Source organism: Phyllopteryx taeniolatus, chromosome 1 (assembly GCF_024500385.1).
Source record: "Phyllopteryx taeniolatus isolate TA_2022b chromosome 1, UOR_Ptae_1.2, whole genome shotgun sequence".
Classification (NCBI taxonomy): Eukaryota; Metazoa; Chordata; class Actinopteri; order Syngnathiformes; family Syngnathidae; genus Phyllopteryx; species Phyllopteryx taeniolatus.
The window spans coordinates 38,879,684-38,902,292 of NC_084502.1; the positions used below are offsets into that span (position 1 = coordinate 38,879,684).

General features: G+C 43.7%; 2 protein-coding genes across 2 annotated transcripts; one reads left to right on the forward strand and one right to left on the reverse strand.

Annotated features, from left to right (window-relative positions):
* Positions 1-4,118: 4,118 nt before the first annotated feature.
* tnnc1a (troponin C type 1a (slow)) lies at positions 4,119-7,743 on the forward strand. Its single transcript, XM_061794603.1, has 6 exons — positions 4,119-4,287; positions 5,331-5,361; positions 5,483-5,629; positions 6,390-6,504; positions 6,848-6,984; positions 7,208-7,743. Exons 1-6 carry the CDS (start codon positions 4,264-4,266, stop codon positions 7,237-7,239), a joined length of 486 nt encoding a protein of 161 aa, XP_061650587.1. The 5' UTR covers positions 4,119-4,263; the 3' UTR covers positions 7,240-7,743.
* An 8,880-nt stretch (positions 7,744-16,623) lies between these two features.
* LOC133487660 (dual specificity protein phosphatase 7-like) lies at positions 16,624-21,697 on the reverse strand. Its single transcript, XM_061794616.1, has 3 exons — positions 20,541-21,697; positions 19,488-19,916; positions 16,624-18,096 (listed from the first exon to the last, which is right to left on the reverse strand). Exons 1-3 carry the CDS (start codon positions 20,908-20,910, stop codon positions 17,786-17,788), a joined length of 1,110 nt encoding a protein of 369 aa, XP_061650600.1. The 5' UTR covers positions 20,911-21,697; the 3' UTR covers positions 16,624-17,785.
* Between the last annotated feature and the right edge of the window lie 912 nt (positions 21,698-22,609).

Sequence of the window (22,609 nt, forward strand, 5' to 3'; positions counted from 1 at the left end):
ACATGCAGCCACAAAGTGATGGTGTTGAAAAGGAGCCATGCACATGTGATATTAACCCTGATTGTGACCCCCTCCGCTCCCCTGTGGTTCTGATTGGTGGAGGAGACAAAGAATAGAAAATGATACAGTCACTCCAAGGAGCAAATGTGGCATGCAGCGGGGAGGCAGAGAGGGAGGTGGAGCAGAGTGGAGTTGCGGGTGTGGGGGGAAATAGCCCCGCTCATCTCTCATTTTCTCCCCGCTACTACCCAGCAGAGTTTCTATGGCAACCTCTCAAAAACGGTGTGCGTTGAATTGTGGATTTGAGATGCGCCGTCTGATTGCACCGTGTAGAAGAAATGGCTGCCGCTTTCGTCAGCCCCCTCTCCCACCCCCCCTCCGTGTAAGAGGAAATTGGTGGAGAGGGCCAATGAAACAGCACGCAGCATATGCTTGCTTCAATCATTGCAGATAAATAAAAGCAAAAAGAAGCTTTAATATTGGAAACCCTGGCCTCCTGCTCATAACTCCTGGCAGCCTCCAGAATGCACTCAGCATTCCAAATGGGCCTGAGAGTGCACACTCATCCTTATGTTTTAGGTTGCAACTGATGGACCAAAGATGACAATTCATTTTTGTGCTGATCGCCAACAGAGACACACAACACTCTTTTTATTATGGCCAGTGGCTGAGAGAGACACACACAAGGACAAGCAGCACAAATATTTTTTAACTTTGCAGACCCTCCCTTTCTCCTCCCTGCCCTGTGCCACTACCTGCGTGTCAGCCATGTGAGGCCTTTGTTAATGCAGTGTGTATGTATGTGTGCGCGTGCGTGCGTGCATGTTCGGTGTGAGCTCTCTGAGTGGCAGCACGATGCTTGTAAACTGTGCCAGTCCCCATTAACATCCCATTGTAAACCAGCATGATCACTCGTCACTCTGAATGCCTGCTGCAGCATGCTGTATATGTGTGCATGTGTGTGTGTGTGTGTGCGTGCGTGTGTGTGTGCGTGCGTGTACGTGAGAGAGAGGAAGCGAGAGAGAGAAAGAAAGAGAGAATCACACAGTCAAATGATTGAGATGGCCTCGTTTCAAAGGAGTATGAAAAAACAGCAATGTTTTGCACTGTGTACTATTCAATTTCAATGTGTCTGCAAGTGCTTTGCTTGGTTTGTTTGACCCAGATTTCGCACCTACCCCACTGTTGGTAAATTGGATTTCCGGAGGCATCCTTGCGCAACTATTACATACAGGGGATATGAAGTGAACATCGCCATCTGCTGAGTGGAAGTTTGTTTTTCGAAATACTGTATGTTAGACTTAGTCCGCATACAGTACTTTACATAAAATGGTTCCATTGTTTCTAGCCCATTTGTGGGGCATACTGAAGCACCCCTAAAATGAATCGCAGCATCCCTAAATTTTAGAAATCAATAACATTTCACAGCTCTATTTCTATTTTTATCTTATTTGATTTAGTATTGTATGTTGTTTTAAACAAACTAGAAAAGTGTAAAGCCACAGTAATTGGTTGTAACGTAATATTTTTACCCCACTTCTGACCCCAGATTATCAGTAGGTGTGAATCTGAGTCTGAATGGTTGTCCGTTTTCTGTGACTGACAGATGAACAGTCCATGTGTACAGCATACGGATAGATCTTTTAAGGTGCATGTTGGAATTGTGTTCAGATGAATTAGTTTAAAACACTGACTCACCCAAATGTGTCCACCTGTGCCATCACCTCAATGCAATAGGCATCAGTGGAATAAAAAAAAATAATAAATGGGGGAAAAAAAAAAGCCTCTGTGCAACTATGATGTGTGTCTCGCCTGCTTCCGAATAATCCACATCACTACTGTCAAATTCTGTCAAATTCCAGTGAGAAGTTGTCTGGAGATTATCTGGACAAACAGCACAACATCTCTGTGGGGGGGGGCATTTTGGTTTTAATGCAGGGATGTGTTTGCACTGCTGCATGAAAGGCAATAAAATCAGTCGAGTTTTCTTTGCATTAATTAAATGTATGTCTTTAACCAGCAGGTCAGAGAAGGTGGTTGCTTCAGTGCATCTTGGATCCATCCAGGTATCCATCCATCCATCCATTTATTTTCTGTATCCCTTTTATGCCGGAACAGTTTTACTGTGTCACAGTGGACTTTTTAAGATGCCACTGTGGTCTCTGTGTATTATGATGGATATTTATTGAGAATTACAGTCATTCATTCATCTTCTGTACCGCTTATTCTCACTCGGGTTGCGGGCGTGCTGGAGCCTATCCCAGCTGACTGGGGGTCACCCTGAACTAGTCGCCAGCCAATCGCAGAGCACATATATACAAACAACCATTCGCACTCACAGTCGCAATTTAGAGTTTTCAATTAACCTACCATGCATGTTTTTGGGATGTGGGAGGAAACAGGAGTACCTGGAGAAAACCCACGGAGGCACGGGGAGAACATGCAAACTCCACACAGGCGAAGCCAGATTAGAACCCGGGTCCTCAGAACCGTGAGGCAAATGTGCTAACCAGTCGTCACCGTGCCGCCTACAGTCGTTCAGTCGAAAAGAACAACGTTTTTAAAGGGGAGTGACATAAAAAACAGGAGCGAGTGAAAAGATAACTAAATAATATAAGAAAAGAAGACAACAAAAGACAAAGCACTAGCTGTAAACAAGATGAGGAAAGTAAACCATTATGTAACTAGTACAATGACACATTGGTTTCGAGTGTTGTATGGGTCAGTAGTGCTACACCCTGTGAGGGAAGGACAGGACAATATAGGACAGGAGAGGAAGCATGCAGGACAGGGGTCGTGGACCCGGCTGTACAACTGCAGTGTGCTGTAATTTTTTTTCTCATCTTTAGGACCAGAGTATATTGCAATGAGTGAGTGGCCTCACACCCAGCAAATAAGTCCCGGGGATTTGTGTTTGCGGACTCATGCAAGTGAATTGACATCATTTCACATGCAAAATAACCCTCAGAAGTGTCGTATAATTGCTGTGCCTGCACCACGGGGGCTGAAGACCCCACCCCACCCAATCGAGAGGCGGGGTCGGGCCCAGGTGTCCACTCGAGAGCAACCCGGTGGACAGGACACGTCCCACACCAAGGGATCCAGGGTGGTCCACCGGCCCCAACGAGGCGCCCCAAAAAACGGCCACCCGGAGGAGGCCACAGGGACCCAACGGCAACCCTGTTGCCAAATGGACTGATTGATATGAATGCAAATCAAAAGACATGGAGACAATTAACCTAAAATGTTGAATAAAGTCAATATTTCTTTTTTGAGTGAATTTCAACAATATATTTCTATAGCGCCATTAAGAAAAACAATCTTACATTTAACAGAAATATGATTTACAATGACAGTCTTATAGATTGTAATGTCAAATGTCAGACCACAAACCAGACCTTGTCTTCTTGACTCCAAACTTTCAGGGGATTATTTTTCTGTTTTTGAGAATAAGAGCCCAAATGCTTTGAAATGATTGCCACAAGTTGGCACTCGCTTGACTTCTGTGCAGGCAGCGTGGGTTCAGTTCCCACTCACTGACAGTGTGAATGTGAGTGCGAATGTTTGTCTGTGCCCTGCGATTGGCTGGCGTCCAATTCAGGGTGCACACTGCCTTTCGTCTGAAGACTTGAATTATGTAGCGTTGTCATTCTTATTCCTGTTCTGAATGAAATTGTCACTTTTTCCAGGCAATTGGTCTTGTTATTGATCACACACGTGACTTCTGCTGTGGACCACATGGCACACATTCCTCCATGGATGTGTTGTAACACCCTCCACAGGTGCCTCTTACACTGCTGCCCCTTTTTCTATTCTCTCTCCGTACCTCTGTGGTTTGCTTTGCCTCGCCTACCGGCCTTCTCCCTGTCACCTCGACCACCACCACTCTCCAGAGCTTTCTCTGTCTCTTGTCCAGTTCTAGAGGAATGTTGAGTGTCTCTTTAGCCCCCTCCCAAAAGATTAAGCCACCCCCCCCCCCCCTCCCTTCATTCCATTCCCAAGTATGCCCCCTAAGAGTTGCTGCATTTTTATCTGAGCCCAGTGATTGTGACGGATTGGCCGCATGACACACAGACACAGACACACATTTGTGGACGCACACCGAGGGGAGGCTGCTGTGGCTGGGGAGGGACCAGACAACGCCGTGCTCCGGGTATAAAACCATGTCATGATGAGGCCACCGTCCTGCCCTGCGCCGGACAGTACCTACTTCTTCTGTAGCTGCAGGATATCGTCAAGACAGGCAGCAGACCAGCCTCCAACATGAACGACATCTACAAGGCAGCGGTACGTCGTCATACAATCGTACACACATTCGTTTGGATGATCGCAAAAAATTAAATTTCGGATTATCTTTTGCATTATGGTGCAAAGAGATCCAATAGATGTCTGTTTTTTTCCAGTATGGAATATTGTATGTCCATATATTATGTTTTTTGTTTCCATTGTTGTTGCTGTTTGACTTGAGTGGTCTCCATCAGCAGCTGGTGTCAAAAGAGCCTTGATACGACCTCTCGATGTTGGCCCACTTCGGCCCTGTCAGCCCTGATTGGAACCCCTCAGGAGGTCTCTGCCAGCTTCATTCATGACTCCATATGGAACAGCCCAACTTCGCATGTGCTAATTTGGGCTGGTTGCTTGTGGTCCTCTGGTGCCAGAAGAGAGGGGCATGAGGTTTCGATAACCCAAACCCAAACCCGCCCCCACCCCCACCCCCATCACCACAGGGCTGAATTCCAGCATTATCTGTGAGCCTGCGAGCTGTGAGGTTGTCTGTCCGCCTCTGCATGGACCAACAGCCGGCTGCCGTGTCCTCTTACATCCCAGAGGAGCAGTGCAGCTGAGCTAGGAAACCCACACAGGAATGTTTATTACAAATGTTGGTGTGGATAGATGTTGTTACATATAACATCCCTTGGCGGAGGTGCATTTAATTTACTACGGACAGACCAACAGACAGTAACTCTTACATAAGCAGCTGTCTCCTTCTCTCATTCGTGGTAGCTTTTCCAGGATTATGGTTCTATTGTTGCGCCAGAGCCACAAGCTAAGCTAATTTAAAACATTGTGTATTGTGTCCTTTATGTACAGTTCCTGATCCTCCTGTCTGTTTATTTTTAACTCCACCTCTTAGTGGCTCCCACTTGATATATAGATTCTGTGTTTAGTCAAGGATGGCCTGGTCTGTCCAGCTAAAAATATCACCTTTATTTGGCAAAAAAGTGATTAAACAATTGAATTTACATGGGATGAGGCTTGAGTTGGTGTGTTGTATAATGGCACACAAGCCCAACAACGACAATATTCACTATTTTGTACTTGTACTGCAGGTTGAGCAGCTGACAGACGAACAGAAAAATGGTAAGCGATTTGTCCATCAACCATAGATTTAATTTCATACAAACTCAAACAAAAAAAACATTTAATAATGAATGGTTATGCCTATACGTTTATGCTCATTTGTGTCTGGGTGTTCTTACAGAGTTCAAGGCCGCCTTTGACATTTTCGTCCAAGATGCAGAAGATGGCTGCATTAGCACCAAGGAGCTGGGAAAGGTGATGAGGATGCTGGGCCAGAACCCCACGCCGGAGGAGTTGCAGGAGATGATTGATGAGGTGGATGAAGATGGTAAATCAAACAGTGGCTGCTTTTATATGAAAAGGAATTAGTGGGGGCCTACTTCTTAGGGAGACTATACATATTGTACCAGAGAAACTACAGTACTCTCTGTTATTATCTGATGGACTTTTTTACATTTCAACACCACTATAATTCGCATGTATTCACCTGCAAATAGTCTATGTGAATTATTATCAAAATCCCACTGATATTAAATTGTAGCAAGCTGGAACTATTGATCAAGAGTGGCTTTGCAAAGCATCTTCGAGGCAAAATCTTTGGGGCACAATCCTTTGTTCCCCAAAGCTCAATAATAATAATAATAAAAGTTGCCAGACAGACAATCATAAAAGAAATGATTGCAAAAACAGCACTGTAAGAATAATAAGACAACTCCCCACACATGTATTCATACACATTCATCCAGCCATTCATTTTCTCTGTGTGAGCTGGAGCCTATCTTAGCTGACTGAGTGAAAGGCGGGGAATACCCTGGGCAGGTCTTCAGCCAATTGCAGAGCATTCAAACACACATATCAATATCACAAGTTTGTCTCTACTCTGTATTAAATGTATCATAGTATATTTTATTATATTTCCCACCACAGTAGGCCACACTTGCCGCTAATGCAAAAATCACAGAGGAAGTCACAGCACTAATGTATCATTCTAACTCAGCAGCAACATGGTCACTGGTCCTAAAAATGAGAGGCGATGAAGTAGAAGATGAACACGAAGCAGATATTAAGTGAAGTGTGTCTCTGTGCAGGAAGTGGCACGGTGGACTTTGACGAGTTCCTGGTCATGATGGTGAGGTGCATGAAGGACGACAGCAAAGGGAAGTCAGAGGAGGAACTGGCAGAGTTGTTTCGCATGTTTGACAAGTGAGTTGCATTTTCACTATTTCTGATGTTGATTGCAATATAGCCTGTATTAAAAGAGAATGTAATGAACACCAGCAGACTGGTAATCAAGTTGCTATGCTGCGTGCACTGACAAAAGTACTGCAAAGCCCAGCCGTTACTCCATAATCCTTTTTGGCAGCCAACAATGTTCAAGCAGCCTCACCGTGTGAGCCAGACATCTAGTGAGTGTTTTTCTCTCCCCTCGTGAAGCGTCACAAACAATTAGATGCAAGAAGAGATCAATTAGGGGTCACACAGACACACCAGCTCAGTATCACTCCAGACACCCATTCATGTGTTTTTATTCTGTGTGATTACGCAGAAACGCAGATGGTTACATCGACTTGGACGAGTTGAAAATGATGCTGGAATCAACGGGAGAAGCAATTACTGAGGATGACATAGAGGAACTGATGAAAGATGGGGACAAGAACAACGATGGCAAAATTGACTATGACGGTGAGGAGCTTTCTTCTGTCTCTCATGTGAAGATCACATGATCGTGACAAAATTCCATTGTGTTTTGCTTATTAAGTGACTCTTCGGACTAAACTACTGTATAGTTTGATCATCTTTACAGGTTTTGTTTCATTTCCCCACTGTTGAATGACCAAGGCGTTAGTTTATCCTTATTTGAATTGTTTTGGTAGCTGTTTGCTCATGCGGCCTGTTCATTTTGCAGAGTTCTTGGAGTTCATGAAAGGAGTGGAGTAATTCGTCATACGAGAACATTATTTTTCTATTCCTCCGCCGCATCTGGAAAACTGGAAGCTGACTTGTGATGGAGCTACGGAACGACTTTGCAAGATTTACTGCTTCTGACTGTTTCTGTTGTAGTTTTCCTAAGACCACCACTTGCATCGTTGTAAATATAATTTGTAACTATTTTTTGTGCCCATGTATACTGAATTTGTGTAAATTACGTACAGTATCCCATTTGCAATCTTTTTTTTTTTTTTATGTTTGAAGTTTGGTTTACAGGTATTTTCACTGAGCGGTTGACGTCGTACACTTGTGTACACAAAGCAGAATGCTTCTCTGAGTCAACACAATGAAGGTTCTGCATATGTTGTGATGCACATTGCAAACATTTTTGTATGTTTGAGACACCCTCAGGACTTTCTTTTTCCCTTTCATAGCCTCGGAAAGCATGCATTTTACTCCGTGTTGGAATGTGCGGTAAAAAAATAAAATAATAAATAAACAAGTGGCATTTGTCAGAGCAGTTATTCATTTGGATTCATAACCTTTTATTTCCTCATAATGATCACTCAAATAATTCCTGGAAAGCCATTTTTTCTGTGTCACTCTAGCTGTTTTGCCCATTTGTTTGTTGTTGTTTTTTCACCAACAGTTGCTTTACAGCCTTATGACTAATTTTAAGAGTATCTCAGATCCATAGCCACTCGTTTCCTCTGCTGGTGCTTGTCTGCGGCATGCAAGCGATTCACATGGTTGCTGTGTGCCTCTCTAGTTGTGCAGTCTATTGAGACAGGAGCTATTTATGTCTAATCATGTTAGTGCCCATGTTAGGGGATCTGGAGTGTTGACAATCCCATGCCTTTGTCCTTATAAAGAACTAGAAAAGTGTTGCAGACCACAGCGTGGAGAGCTCGATGACAACTGCCAACCAGTAGAGCACTGACAACCAACCTCTTTGAACATCTCAGGTCAAATATCTTTTCAACTGATTGAGTCTGAAGGAGATCGATATTTGAAATTGATATTGATTTTAAAACTGTAAAATGAAGGTTCACTGGGACTTGTGACTTAGGAGCTCATCGACTATTTGGCTATGAGGAAAGTTGAAATTTGGTGTTTTAAAACCTGCTTTGGACAGGCGACCAGGCCAGGGTGTAGTCTGCCTTTCGCCAGAAGACAGCTGAGATAGGCTCCAACTCCCCGCAACTATCAACAGGATAAGCACCATGGATTGTGTTTGAAAACTATTACATAAACTGACGTCATCGTAACCATCCCATATTTTGTTTAGCTCCAAACGTACAGTGAAGTGTTACACTACTGCCACTTACAACTAAAATAATAAACTTATGGGTATATGAATACGGCGGCACGGTGGCTGACTGGTTAGAGGGTCAGCCTCACAGTTCTGTGGACCCGGGTTCTATCCCCGACCCCGCCTGTGTGGAGTTTGCATGTTCTCCCCGTGCCTGCGTGGGTTTTCTCCGGGCACTCCGGTTTCCTCCCACATCCCAAAGACATGCATTAATTGGTGACTCTAAATTGCCCGTAGGTGTGACTGTGAGTGCGAATGGTTGTTTGTTTGTATGTGCCCTGCGATTGGCTGGCAACAAGTTCAGGGTGTACCCTGCCTCCTGCCCGATGACAGCTGGGATAGGCTCCAGCACGCCCGCGACCCTGGTGAGGAGAAGCAGCTCAGAAAATGGATGGATGGATGGATGGATGGATGGTATATGAATACTTCCCAAGTCAAAACAGAGCATTACATTACTGACTTTGTGAAGAGTTCTTTCCTTGTATTTGGCTCTCGTTAGGTTGTGCACCATGAGCGCTTGTGTTTTTCTATTGGGTTTCAGATTCACCAAAAGCAATCTCAAAATCTTTTCTTTCCATTCTTCGATTTTCTATGGAAGTTAGAATCTCCATCCTGCTAGTGACCATGCCCAGAATAAAGCAGTATGAAAAATTCATGGATAGCCACATGGATAATCTGAATGTTATAAATGGCCTATAACACGCTGTAGATGAGTCACGCCGTCGCTGCAGTTACAAGGCGCTCACCACTAGATGTCAGCAGTTAGCTGATGTCCACAAAAGTTTACGTGTTAAATTGGGCTCACAGAGAGGCTCCAGCACAAGGAAACAAATTTGTGCTGCTCTCAAATACCAAAGTAATAAATATTGGGGATAGATTGATCATCTAATCCTTCACTGTGTGTAATCTTGCCTGGTGGGAGGTGACATCCTTCACATTCTAGATAAATAAGTACTTTTAGTTTATTCATTTATTTTTCAGGCACAATGTACAGAAAATATTTCAATTTGATTGTAGAGATGCAGTTGTGGCTCATTTCCATCCGCAGTCACTCTGGTAGATAAGAAAGAAAATTAAGAAAATTAGGGGAAATGTTTAATTCAAGGAGATTAGGAGCGACAAAAATGACACTGTTCACACCTGTTCAGTAACAAAGTAACAGATTTGTCCAAATAGATCCACATGGATAGCATCACTCACTCATATTTAGTGCATTAATAAAATATGAGTTAGGCAATGCTGCCCGGCTTGGTTTCTTTATTGTTTGTTTCTTTGGGGAAAGTTCAAAAATGTGTGGAGGTCTTCAATTCAGTGCAGTGCTACTTATTCATAGCGTGACTGAGTAGAAGGGGATCAGATGAGTGTATTGTGTGATGTCAGTGTTCTGACTGGTGACAGCATTTGCCCGCCTCTGTCCATCTTCCCCGCTTGCCTGAGAGTCACGTCAACGCCATTCAGTCCTGCTGGCCCTTCCGTGTCTGTGGAGCACAGCTGCCCTGCGGACGTCCTGGTGAAAATAAACAACACCACATCGATTGGCTCCACTTCCTCTTGTCACAAAATGCATTTGTAAAGTTGCTAAATTGGTGTGTGCGGTGTAGAAGAGGTCGAGTGGTGCTCTCCCCGCCGTCAATGGGAGGCCGGGCAGCAGCAGAGGAGTGTGTGAATGAATCTGGGGTGTGGCGCCACAAGCTGCAGGCTCTTACGCAAGCTCAGCCTGATGACTCATGCTGAATGTTATTATCACACATTGCAGTTTTAGGAGGCACCTTCGCAACTGCGGATTCCAGTGACACAAAAGGTAGCATGAGACCAAAGTGGCATTGGAGGAGTGACGCCAGTGGGATAGAAGGGGTTTGCACAGATAACTGCAATATACAGTCCAGAATCACCATAATGTAACTGATTTCATTCAGCTGTATTCAACCAGTGGGTGTGATTAGTGAGATTGAGTCTCTCCCACACACACACATACACACACACACACAGACACATACCTCTGTAAGAGATTTCGACATAAATAATTAATTCATATTCACACACCCAAGAAATTGGGCTACAACTGTGTAACTGAGCCAACAATGTGTTGCTTTAATATCCTCTTCCCAGCGCAGTATGATTTATAGCCCTATAAAAGGGTCACAAAGTCCTTGGTAGAGTGAGGACTACCCAGGATACGGTGTAGACGAGGGTGTTAACTACTCATGCCATCTCTGAGCCACCCACGCAGAATGACCTCAGTTGACAGTTCCTGTCTTTCTGGCTTATCGTATCACATCGTGTTGGAAGATGGCCCGTATTAAAAATAATTCAATAATAAGTTATTTCTCTTTTATTAGCTCCTGTAATAACAATTTCTGTTGCTATGCTGTTTATCACTTCAGACAGTTACTATGCAATAAATACTGAAAGTTGGATAAGTGCCTGCTTTTGTTGAGAAATTGTTAGGTTGTTTTAGTTGCCATAAATACGGCGCAAGGAAGTGGAAGATGACACAAAGAGTGCAGGGCCTGAGAATCCAAATTGAACAGACAGAATATTGTATCGTGACGCTCCATCCCACTTCTGGTGCTGAGAACACTGAAGTACTGTTTCTGCACTGCCTGGACATAATGGGCGACACAACAGCGAGCCCAAAAGACAGAATTTGCAAATTCCACAATAACTATTCATTGATTCAAATGAATGACGATGATTGTTTAGCTTTATTGTACCACTGCAGGGTTTATCTATTTTTACCACTTTCCAAAGGGGAATCGTGTGTTAAATGCTCCAAGAAATATACTATTCAGATCATTTATGCACCTAGGTTCAAAGTGCTACCTAAAATACAGAAAAAAATACAGTTTCCTGCAGCCTCATACTGACATACTGCACTACAGCATGTTATTGCTTCCATTCACATTAACCATTGAGGTTTACAATTTTCAACCGAGCTCAAAATGTTCAGGTATTATTCTCTATGACAGATTAAGAGCCTGAATGATTTTGTATGATAGTTGACATAAACACAAATGGAGTTCAAACGTTGAATCAGAACAGGATATCAAACCCTCCATGTTCAAGGTAGCTGAGGTCTTGCTTGGGAAAAACATTGTGAGAGTGGCAGATGTCTTCTCTGAACCTCGAAGAATGATGATCCAATAGCAAAACCAAACCAGTATTGATATTAAATTCAACCTGACCAGAGGTGCTTGAAGTAGGTAAAACATCAAATGTGTAAATGTTTTTGTAAGTATCATCATTTTCAACCAATCAGCTTTCACCATTTAGGGTTTCATTCAGTTTTTTTAATTTTTGTTTTGTATGTCAGTGCAATATTGGTTTTAAAGACTAACCAACATGCTGTTAGGCTGAGGAAACTTGGTATCAAAGTCAGATTTGTTGGTAAAGAATTTGGGGGGAAATACTTGATGCTATTGTCAAAAGCAAGAACCCTATTTATTTGGAATAATATCTAACAGAAAATAGTCTTAGTAATAGGTCACTGAGGTCAAATTTGTAAAAGGTCAACAATTTCCCTCAATACCACTAGTGTGTCTTCACACATTCCAAGTATCTTAGTTTTCTGGTTCATAATTAAATATTTCTATATCAGAATTTTCTCTTTTAATTCAGAAAACATAATTATTTTGTGAGCAGCCAAATTGAACATCCTGAGTCCCATGGACAGCATGCGACCTTGTGTGAAGGTATCAAGAAAGCAGACGGCATGGTAGTTCCCAGCGCTTCCTCCAGCACTGTTCCCAAGATAAGAACACATGACAGACAGATGACCTTTGTGTTGTGTAGCGTCTAGTGAGACATGTTAGACAACACCAGTGTGCTCTTTCATTCACTTGGCCACAGACTCAAGTGCAAACACACAAATTTGTTCCTGTACACTTGTGAGCTCCATCTACTGTAAAGCGGCGGATGGTGGAATTGGCCCTGAACTGAGACTTCTGGTAGTAACAGATGGGCAGATCACTCTACCACTAGGATTCCATGTGGCTCTGCTTCACACATGACCCATATTCCCTTGGACAAAAGTGACCCTTTGCTTGCACTACCTTCAGAGGACATTTCACGAGGGTTAGTTGTTGTTTTGATACAGATACAGTATATACTGTATATCAAGTAAAGATGCATTGCGGCTCCAGAATATTGCACAACAGGATGGATGTCTACAAATGGGATCACGTACATTAATCTTATAGTATGGTGGCAAAATCATACACAGTCTCAATGTGTCCTCTCAGTGTCAAGAGAATCTGACTCTGGATCTGTTTAATCCATCACACATATTAGCAAGAATGAAGCACTGAAAACGACTTTAATCTCAAATAAAAGGATATTAAGCCTCTAGATTCCAATACAAGTATAGATGATTCAATGACACCATAGCTATTCCTGTCATTGAACCTAACCATTAAAAGTATTCAACGAACTCCATTTCAGGCATGTCAGCTGCCATCGCAACTTGAAGCAAACATGGAAGGGATCCCGGTCATCCAAATGTGCCACGAAACTGACCCTATAAAGTGGCCTCTTGCAAAATATCATGACCAAAGATGTAGGATGTCGTCCCTTCCCAGTGCTCACCAAGTAGTGAGATTAGGATTATTCTACCCTGTCATAAACATCTGCTGTACAAGCACAGGAACCCACAAAGAAATGCTGTTATTCAAACTGTTAATACTCGTTCCCTAAGACCACAGAATTACTTCTCTTTGTCTAAAAATGACTTTGTCTATTCATGAAGTTGAATAAACAGATTTCTATTCAAAGTATTGTGCAATCCAGGAAGAAGCAGCTGTGAACGCACCATGCAGTATGCTAAATATGTTCCTATAACCACAACAGATGTGAACCAGCTCTGACTAGCTTCTATAGAACATAAACACATCGCCAACAGACCTTCATACCCAGCTAAATCCCATTGGTCTCATGCACATCTGCTTCCAAAACAATGAGTGCTGAGCGAATAGATTTGGCACTGGAAAATGCTTGTTGATTATAGGTTTGGTCATCTCTTGTATCTTCATACTGCAACCCAACCAGTACTATTTCGTTATATAAAAAGTAATTGACAAGCCAGCAGCTCAATTAATAATACTGGTTCAAATCAATCAAAACCGCATCCATAGTGTAAGGCAGGGGTGTCAAGGTCGTTTTTGTCGCAGGCCCCATCGTATTTATGGTTTCCTTAGGATGGCTGCTATGACTGTGAACCCATAAAAATGTATGATAGCCCCATATTATTACATCCATCCATTCATCCATTTTCTGTACCGCTTATCCTCACTAGGGTCGCGGGCTGCTGGAGCCTATCCCAGCTATCTTCAGGCGAGAGGCGGGGTATACGCTGAACTGGTCGCTAGCCAATCACAGGGCACATAGAAACAAACAACCGTTCGCGCACACATTCACACCTAAGGGCAATTTAGAGTCGTCAATTAACCTCCCATGCATGTTTTTGGGAAGTGGGAGGGAACCGGAGTGCCCGGAGAACATGCAAACTCCACACAGGCGAGGCCGGGATTTGAACCCTGGTCCTCAGAACTGTGAGACAGATGTTCTAACCAGTCGGTCACAGCGCCACCAATTAGTATTAGTATTAGTATTCATTCATTCAATCATCTTTCGTTCCGCTTATCCTCACGAGTGTCGTGGGCGTGCTGGAGCCTATCATGACTCCAATCAACCTTCCATGCATGTTTTGGGGAAGTGGGAGGAAACCAGAGTGCCCGGAGAAAACCCACTGAGGCACGGGGAGAACATGCAAACTCCACACATGCGGGCCGGGATTTGAACCCCAATCCTCAGAACTGTGAGGCAGATGTGCTAACCAGTTGTCCATTGTGCCGCCCATATTATTACATATACACAACATATTGATGTATAACTAGTTTGGAAATTTTCAATTTTGGTAATTTAGTATAAAGCAGCGGCACGGTGGCCGACTGGTTAGAGGGTCAGCCTCACAGTTCTGAGGTGCGGGGTTCAATCCCCGTCCCCGCCTGTGTGGAGTTTGCATGTTCTCCCCGTGCCTGCGTGGGTTTTCTCCGGGCACTCCGGTTTCCTCCCACATCCCAAAAACATGCATTAATTGGAGACTCTAAATTGCCCGTAGGCATGACTGTGAGTGCGAATGGTTGTTTGTTTCGATGTGCCCTGCGATTGGCTGGCAACCAGTTCAGGGTGTACCCCGCCTCCTGCCCGATGACAGCTGGGATAGGCTCCAGCACGCCCGCGACCCTAGTGAGGACTAGCGGCTCAGAAAATGGATGGATGGATAGTATAAAGCATTCAGTCAACACACATGATTTGCTTTCGTGGGCCACATAAAATGATGTAGCTGGTCGGATCTGGCCCCCGACCTTGAGTTTGATACCTGAGCTCTAAGAGCTTCTGAGTTCAGTGTAAGGGACTGCAAGCAGGGCTTAACATTTATACAGCAATAAGTGTCTTTTAAAGAAGCGTGAATAAATATGTCTGTGTTATATCTTATGGGAGATCAAATTGAAGAGGGTTTCTGCTTTGTCATCGGAGAAAAATCTAATTCAAAGACAAAATGAAAGCAGGGCTGTCCTACTGTATGGTGGGGTGCAGCTTTCCGTGGCCTGTGCCTTGCTGCCACAGTCTTTTCAGGGCCAATCGCAGTTCTGGCCTGCAGGTATGTGACTTGGCAGGTTCAGTCTTGCAGAAAAAGCCCATTACTCAACAGCGTTCATTATCCGAACTTTGATGTGTTCCCTGTGATGTATGCCCCTTCATGTGCCGTACAGTTTAAAGTGGTGTTAATAATATTCTCATTCATATCAGTCCTGAAGATGGAACTAATACAGCATTACCACAGCATTTAAGTCATTAAATCTGACTGAGGGACAATTGTTGGAGAGTTAACGGTTTCATAGATCATAGTGCATTCCTCCTTCCTTGACCCTGAACTGGTCACCAGCCAATCGCAAGGTATATATAAACAAACAACCATTCACACTTACATTCACACCTATGCAATTTAGTGTCTTCAATTAACCTACCACGCATGTTTTTGGGATGTGGGAGGAAACCGGAGTACCCAGAGAAAACCCACGCAGGCACGGGGAGAACATGCAAACTCCACACAGGCAAGGCCGGATTTGAACCCTGGTCCTCAGAACTGCGAGGCAGATGTGCTAACCAGTCGTCCACTGTGGCCAAGAGAAACTTACTAGAGTAAATGAATTACCTTCCATGAGAAACTTATGCAGAAGTGACAGTATGTGTGTAAGGAAGGAGGAATGCGCTATGATCTTTGAAACAGTTAATTGTCCAACAAGTGTCCCTCAGTCGCATTTAATGACTTAAATTCTGTGTGCTAATGCTGTATTAGTTCCAGCTTCAGGACTGATATGCATGAGAATATTATTAACACCACTTACCCGGGTAAGAACTCAGGTTCTCAGAACTGTGAGGCAGATGTGCTAACCAGTCGCCCACCGTTCCACAGCCGATAAACATCCATCCATCCATCCATTTTCTGAGCCGCCTCGCGGGTATGCTGGAGCCTATCCCAGCTATCATCGGCCAGGAGGCGGGGTACACCCTGAACTGGTTGCCAGCCAATCGCAGGGCACATACAAACAAACAAACAACCATTCGCACTCACATTCACACCTACGGGCAATTTAGAGTTGTCAGTTAACCTACCATGCATGTTTTTGGGATGTGGCAAAATGGACAATGTATTAAGGAAAGTCTCATTTCCCGAAGTACATTTTCTGTCTATAAAATTCATGGTTTCTGAAGGAGCCAAGGCTCAGAGTGCTATTGTGCAAATTTTACCAGAATGCTGAGTGAAAAGGGGTCAGAAAACTAATGTATACTATTTACACTTGCAGAATTAGATCAACATACTTTTAACTCAACATATGACCAGATTATGAATAATTTGCATCTTAACTGTAGGTATTTGTTGTCTGATATGTGAGCCCACCTTCCCAAATATGAGAAACCTTTGATATATGCAAGAATAATATTTGCTTTGCAATGCCTAAAAAAAATAAATACAAAAATAAATAAAATAAAACAAAACAACACACAGACACAACAGCATATACAAGTAAAAATATAAAATATATTTGTTATATAAACTTGTACAGAATACTTTGGACATTTTAGTTAAACATATACTATACAGTATATAAAGATCAGAATCAGGTAACTGTTTGATCCTTCATTATTTTTGAGAAAAGGTCCCCCATTGCAATTTATGTACACCTTTACAAATATAGCAACCAAAACAGCCCTTAGATGCACTTAGAGAGACCATGACGTGATAGAGATGCCTACAAAAATCCCTGAAAATTGTCTCCCAGTGAGGTAACAAGACATTAGTCCAACTTTCACTCATTTTCATGTGTCAGTCTCACTCGTTAGCTCGGAGGCCCGACAGGCAAGTAGAGAGCTAGTTATGCGCCCATCACGTTTCCCTTCAACATTGTCGTGGTGCCAAAGAGGGAGACGCTCCAGACTAATAATGTCAGGAGTACAAAACAAGGTCTAGATCCGTTCATTATGAGCAATCATGTTACGCATCCCTCTAAAAGACCCTAAACCTTGGTCCAGTTACCCAAGGTCAATTTCATGATTTCAAAGTTTGAATACATAACAAAAAACCCAACAAGGTCTGTGGTATATGATGTAACACAATCATGCAAATACCTCATCTGTGAGCAACAGAATGAATAGCAGTGTTGTTATATGCTTTAAATGTAATTGTGTAATATGCAGCATCTTACATTTACCTTCCTGTTGTTAAAAAAACATTACATTAGTGGAAGACTCTGACTTAAAACATGACCCATTGGCTTCTATGGTGGTTTGTTTCAATTACACAACAACCAAACAGTCATCAGAATTAAGAAGTTGGACAGAAAGTCAAGGCCGGATGACTGTAGTAGCTTATTTTCCATCAGTTGCAAAACATTCTTAATGACAAAGACTCTATTAAGACCACTGAAACAAAATCATTACTATAATAATGCAATGACAGCTATTAAAAATAAACAAAAACAAAACAGTCAAAGAGCAGTTTCATTAAAAAAACATTTGAACATGACCAAGTATTAATGTCACATACTGATTAACACATTTCTCCTTGAGTTACATAATAAGGCATCAGACACCAACTCAAATATGGCTTTTCCTCTGCCAAAGTTGCAGAGAAGTCAGGACGCTGACAAGTTAAAATTACCACCACCAACGTTCAAGAGATCCTCATGTAGAGTCCAGTGTGTCCAGCTGAAAGACGTTGTGATTGGTCGGTGTGGTGAAGAAGAGCTGCTGTTCGTTGGTGGAGCGGTTGTCACAGGGACTGTGCAGTCCCAGCGTCCGCTCAAAGTCCAAGAGCTGACCCATGAAGTTAAAGTTTGGGGAAATGTTGGACTTTTTTCTCTTGACAAAGTCATAGGCGTCGTTGAGCGACAGGTTGAGTCTCTGCATCAAGTAAGCCACAGTGACAGTGACAGAGCGGCTGATGCCTGCCAGACAGTGGACCAGGATGCCGCACTGCTTGGACCGAGCCTCATCTGGTAGAGGAAAAGAAAGCCACGGTCAGCAACTTTAGCACAATCTTCAGGCTTTTTATCAATATGACTCAATTAGACAAAAACAATACGTTTGTCGGCTAAATGATGCCATTATAACCCTCTACGGAGGACAGAAAAAGCTCAAGACTTATTCTGGGAATCCATTTGCGATGAAAAAAACATCCACCAAATATCCGGTTGGTTCCAGACCAACTTGTGACCCTGTAATCAGATGCAGCACCGAGAGTGGAAGTGCCACTTCCTTCCTGGTTCTACCCCTGAACCGCGCCTGAAACCGACAAACAAGCTGTGGCTTTCGAGAGCAGTCGAGGTTAGAGAGCGTCAGTCAAATTGGAAACGGCAAAACACAAGACGATGTGCTCCTTCTCAGTACCAAAGCATTGTTGTTTGAAATGTTTAACAGCAGTTGGCAGCCTTCACATGTGGTCACAGCATAAAATGCCACTTACTGAGGAATACAATACACCACTTTTCATCCTACAACCAATTATTATCAAACACAAGTGCAGCAAGTTGTTCAACATGCTAGAAAAAATGCCCACACAAAAAAAAAAAAAAACAGTGGCAGATGACAACACGTCGCCATCATTAGGCTTTGGACTACACACTTTGACCATGAGCAAAATTGACAGTCAGTTAATTGGTGCATTGTAATCTGTATTTTAAATATGATCAATGGAATGGGCTAATCTCTCTCTTGAATGTTCTGAACTCCTGCATTAATTCCCATCTCTAGTTAGGATAAATCATGTTTTATTATGTTTTCAATGTTTTACTGTTTGATTGTTAGCTTCAGACAAATGTCAAAACAAACATTTATATATCCATCTATCATGCATTGCTGTGCTATGTATACCGTAATGAACAGTCACTGCAAGATGACGATGGCATCGTTCTGTCTGAATTTTAAGAATTTACTGCCATTATTACACTATGAAATAGCCGTGGACAACAACGATCTATCCCAACGGGTATCCTACAATTTGTTGTACCAAAAACAAAAACCAATCCAGTTCAAATACTACTTTCACATAAAATGAAACTATTAACTGTCATTGGATTGGCCTTGTATGACTTTTTTTTTTTTTTTTTTTTCCCAATCAAAATTAACGCAAGCCCTCTGGAGAGATCTCAAGTGCAATTACTATAAATCTTTAACATGATGGTCCTGTAGCACATTCTATTCAGAAACATTCAAACCAATGAACTATGCCAGGTACAAAATAGGTGATTAGAAGTCATGTTTTCATTGGCTATTTATGATTAAAAACTATCCACTTGACTTAAATGTAACACGACAAATGCTCAGGTCATTGTGATAATAAAAAGAAAACAAGACTATTTTTTTTAAAGTACATATGCACACTCACCTATAAATGATATAGCCTCTGGGAAGAACTGGGACAGATTTTGACTCCAGTGGTCCGAAATGGGGATCTGTTTATACCTGAAGCGTCCGTCATGTTCGAACATGTTGGGGAGATTGGGTGTGACGTTCAGGATGTACTTGATGTTGTACTGGCCCAGCACATCTAGATTGGTCGAGTCTTTGGCACAGCCGAGGTAAAGGTAAGGAAGGATCTGGACTGGGAAGGCAGGCTGATTGCTGGGGAGGGGGCTCTCCTCCGACTCCGTGGCACTGCTGGGTTCCCGGTCATATTCCCCGTCCGAACAGTCTGAGCTTATTCGCAAATTTCCAAAACCCAGAAAGGAGAGCGGAGGAGAGGAGCTCGGACAGGAGCTGTCGAGGAGCGTCTCGCAGTGTTCTGGGGACTCGGTGTGGAATTTTACAAAGCCACCTGGAGGAGAGCCAAAACAACACACATGAGAACAAAATCTGCTTCGTGGTTCATCGAATCAAGAAACTATATCAACTTGATGAATTTAGAGATGACGTCGGAGTGAAGTGGCGTAGTACGCAAGTGGATCCGCTTCCCCTCGCAGACCATTCATGAAATGCATTCCTGCTCTCGCACAGCAAAACACAGCGTGGCCATTTTGGAATTTTAATTGAGAATCTCATGGCACACGCAAAACTTTGGAGCCTACAAACAAGCACACACGAAACACTTGGCGTATTTTGCGGGGACTGGTAGAACCACAAACAATATACATCATTTAGAAAAAGAGAAGTCGCCTTTGAAAAAGTTTCAAAGCTTCAAAATCAAACTTTTTGTCGTTGACGTCGGACACAATAAGCAGCAAAGAAACGAGCCGTCGTGTTAATGACTTCTTACTGCCGGCGCACACTTTGGTTTGGTTCGAGATTGATGCGCGTTTGCGTGAACACGTTTAACACGAGTGAACGCTGCACGGCACGGCACGGCACTGTGCATACAGTACAGTACAGTACAGTACAGTACAGCCAGCTAGAGAGAGCGACATGTTCGCCGACACTGACTAAAACGTATTTGGACACATACCTTCCAGGTAGTACGCTTTACAGCCATCTTCCCACAGTTTTTGAAGAAGCAATGCCAAAACGGACGACGGGGCTCCGCTGTCCGGCCAGCTGACGGTGCTCTCGTCGTACAGGATCACCGTGTCCGTTCGACATCGCCGCGTGAAATTCTCTTTGTCCTCGTGGTTGGGGATGATGGTCCGAATGGGGATGTTGCCCTTCTTGAACCTGCGGAGCATCAGGCCCGGGATGACGACGCTGATGGCGCCCTCGATGTGAGACGACTCGTACAGTTCGTGTGCGCGGCAGTCAAGCAGGAGCACAGAAGCGGCACCGGACTCCAACTCCACTTGCAGCCATTCCACGCTCTTACTCGGCGTCACACGAGTCATATCGCGCTTGGTGTCGAGCTCGGGTCGCAACGGTGGCTTGCTTTCGACGTGCTCGCTACATTTTAGCCGCAAACAGGAGCCCCGCGGCCGCGACGAGCGTTGGGCTTGCGGAGAGCTTTCCCCCTTTTTTTCCGCTTCGCCCTTCCCATCAAGCGGGGAGAGTGAGCACCGACGGCGAGGCGACTCCGCGTTGACGTACGATATCCACCTTGAAATGTGTTTATGTTGTTGTTGTTGTTTTCAAGGCAAAAAAAAAAATGTTTGTCAACTATAGCTCCTCCGCATCGTAGCGCACTCGGGTTTTGTCATTCCGATGCATGACTGACGAGCAGAGCAACCCCCGGAGGGCGGAGTTTTCTACCGATGACTTAACGTAGCAGGAAGAAGTTTGGTAACAAGCGCTCATTCCTTAATCACCTCAAACTATTTTCTCCTCCTTCACTTCGCCTGTGAACATGTGAAGTGCATGTTGTGTAACAATCCCTGCCATTCCTTTTTTTTTTTTGGACTTGAAATCCAGTTTCCGTCTTGACACGTGACCTTTTATAACCTTAAGCAGGGTACACAGCCATCCATCCATCAGCTATACCTGGCTGTTCTGCCCCCTCTAGTTTCAGCTAATTTGCAGATATAGTCCCCGGTCAGGCTTTGGAATACAATGAAAGAATGTACTGACTTCGGCACAAAATACAATGAATCCATATAATGAATAAATAAATACGCTGAAGCATCCATCCATCCATCCATTTTCTGAGCCGCTTCTCCTCACTAGGGTCGCGGGCGTGCTGGAGCCTATCCCAGCTGTCATCGGGCAGGAGGCGGGGTACACCCTGAACTGGTTGCCAGCCAATCGCAGGGCACATACAAACAAACAACCATTTGCACTCACATTCACACCTACGGGCAATTTAGAGTCTCCAATTAATGCATGTTTTGGGATGTGGGAGGAAACCGGAGTGCCCGGAGAAAACCCACGCTGACACGGGGAGAACATGCAAACTCCACACAGGCGGGGCTGGGATTTGAAACCCGCACCTCAGAACTGTGAGGCTGACGCTCTAACCAGTCGTCCACTATGCCGCCGTTTTTTGGACATACTTGGCAAATAAAGATGATTCTGATTCTGATTCTTGACCAAATGTCTTACCTCGTAACATTACAATTTTGTTTGTGATAATCATTTATTGGTAGTTCTGATCACTGCCTTTCTTCTGGTGGATACCTGTAACTTGTAGCTGGTGGCGTATATCGACAAAAAGTATTATTGACAACCCTTTCCATTGGTGCAATGCACGAAAGGATCCTGTGGTGTGACCGTGTAATTTTACTAGCCTGTTTTTATTTAGAAAGCCGGACTTTACCGACTACGGGATGTGCTACCCAGTTTTTGCCAGTGTTGCCGAGCATTGTTGCCTTGAGTCGTTAATAAAACAAATGGCATTGCAAAATACACCTTATTGTCTTTATGCAAAATACGACACATTACTGGAAATTCGAACCACACGCGTTAGTTTGTGTCCTCGCTAAATAGCAGTTTAAATGATTACAGTACTTTATAATTTCATTTGTGGAGATGGTATAGGGTGCGGCACGGTGGACGACTGGTTAGAGCGTCTGACGCACAGTTCTGAGGACCGGGGTTCAATCCCCGGCCCCGCCTGTGTGGAGTTTGCATGTTCTCCCCGTGCCTGCGTGGGTT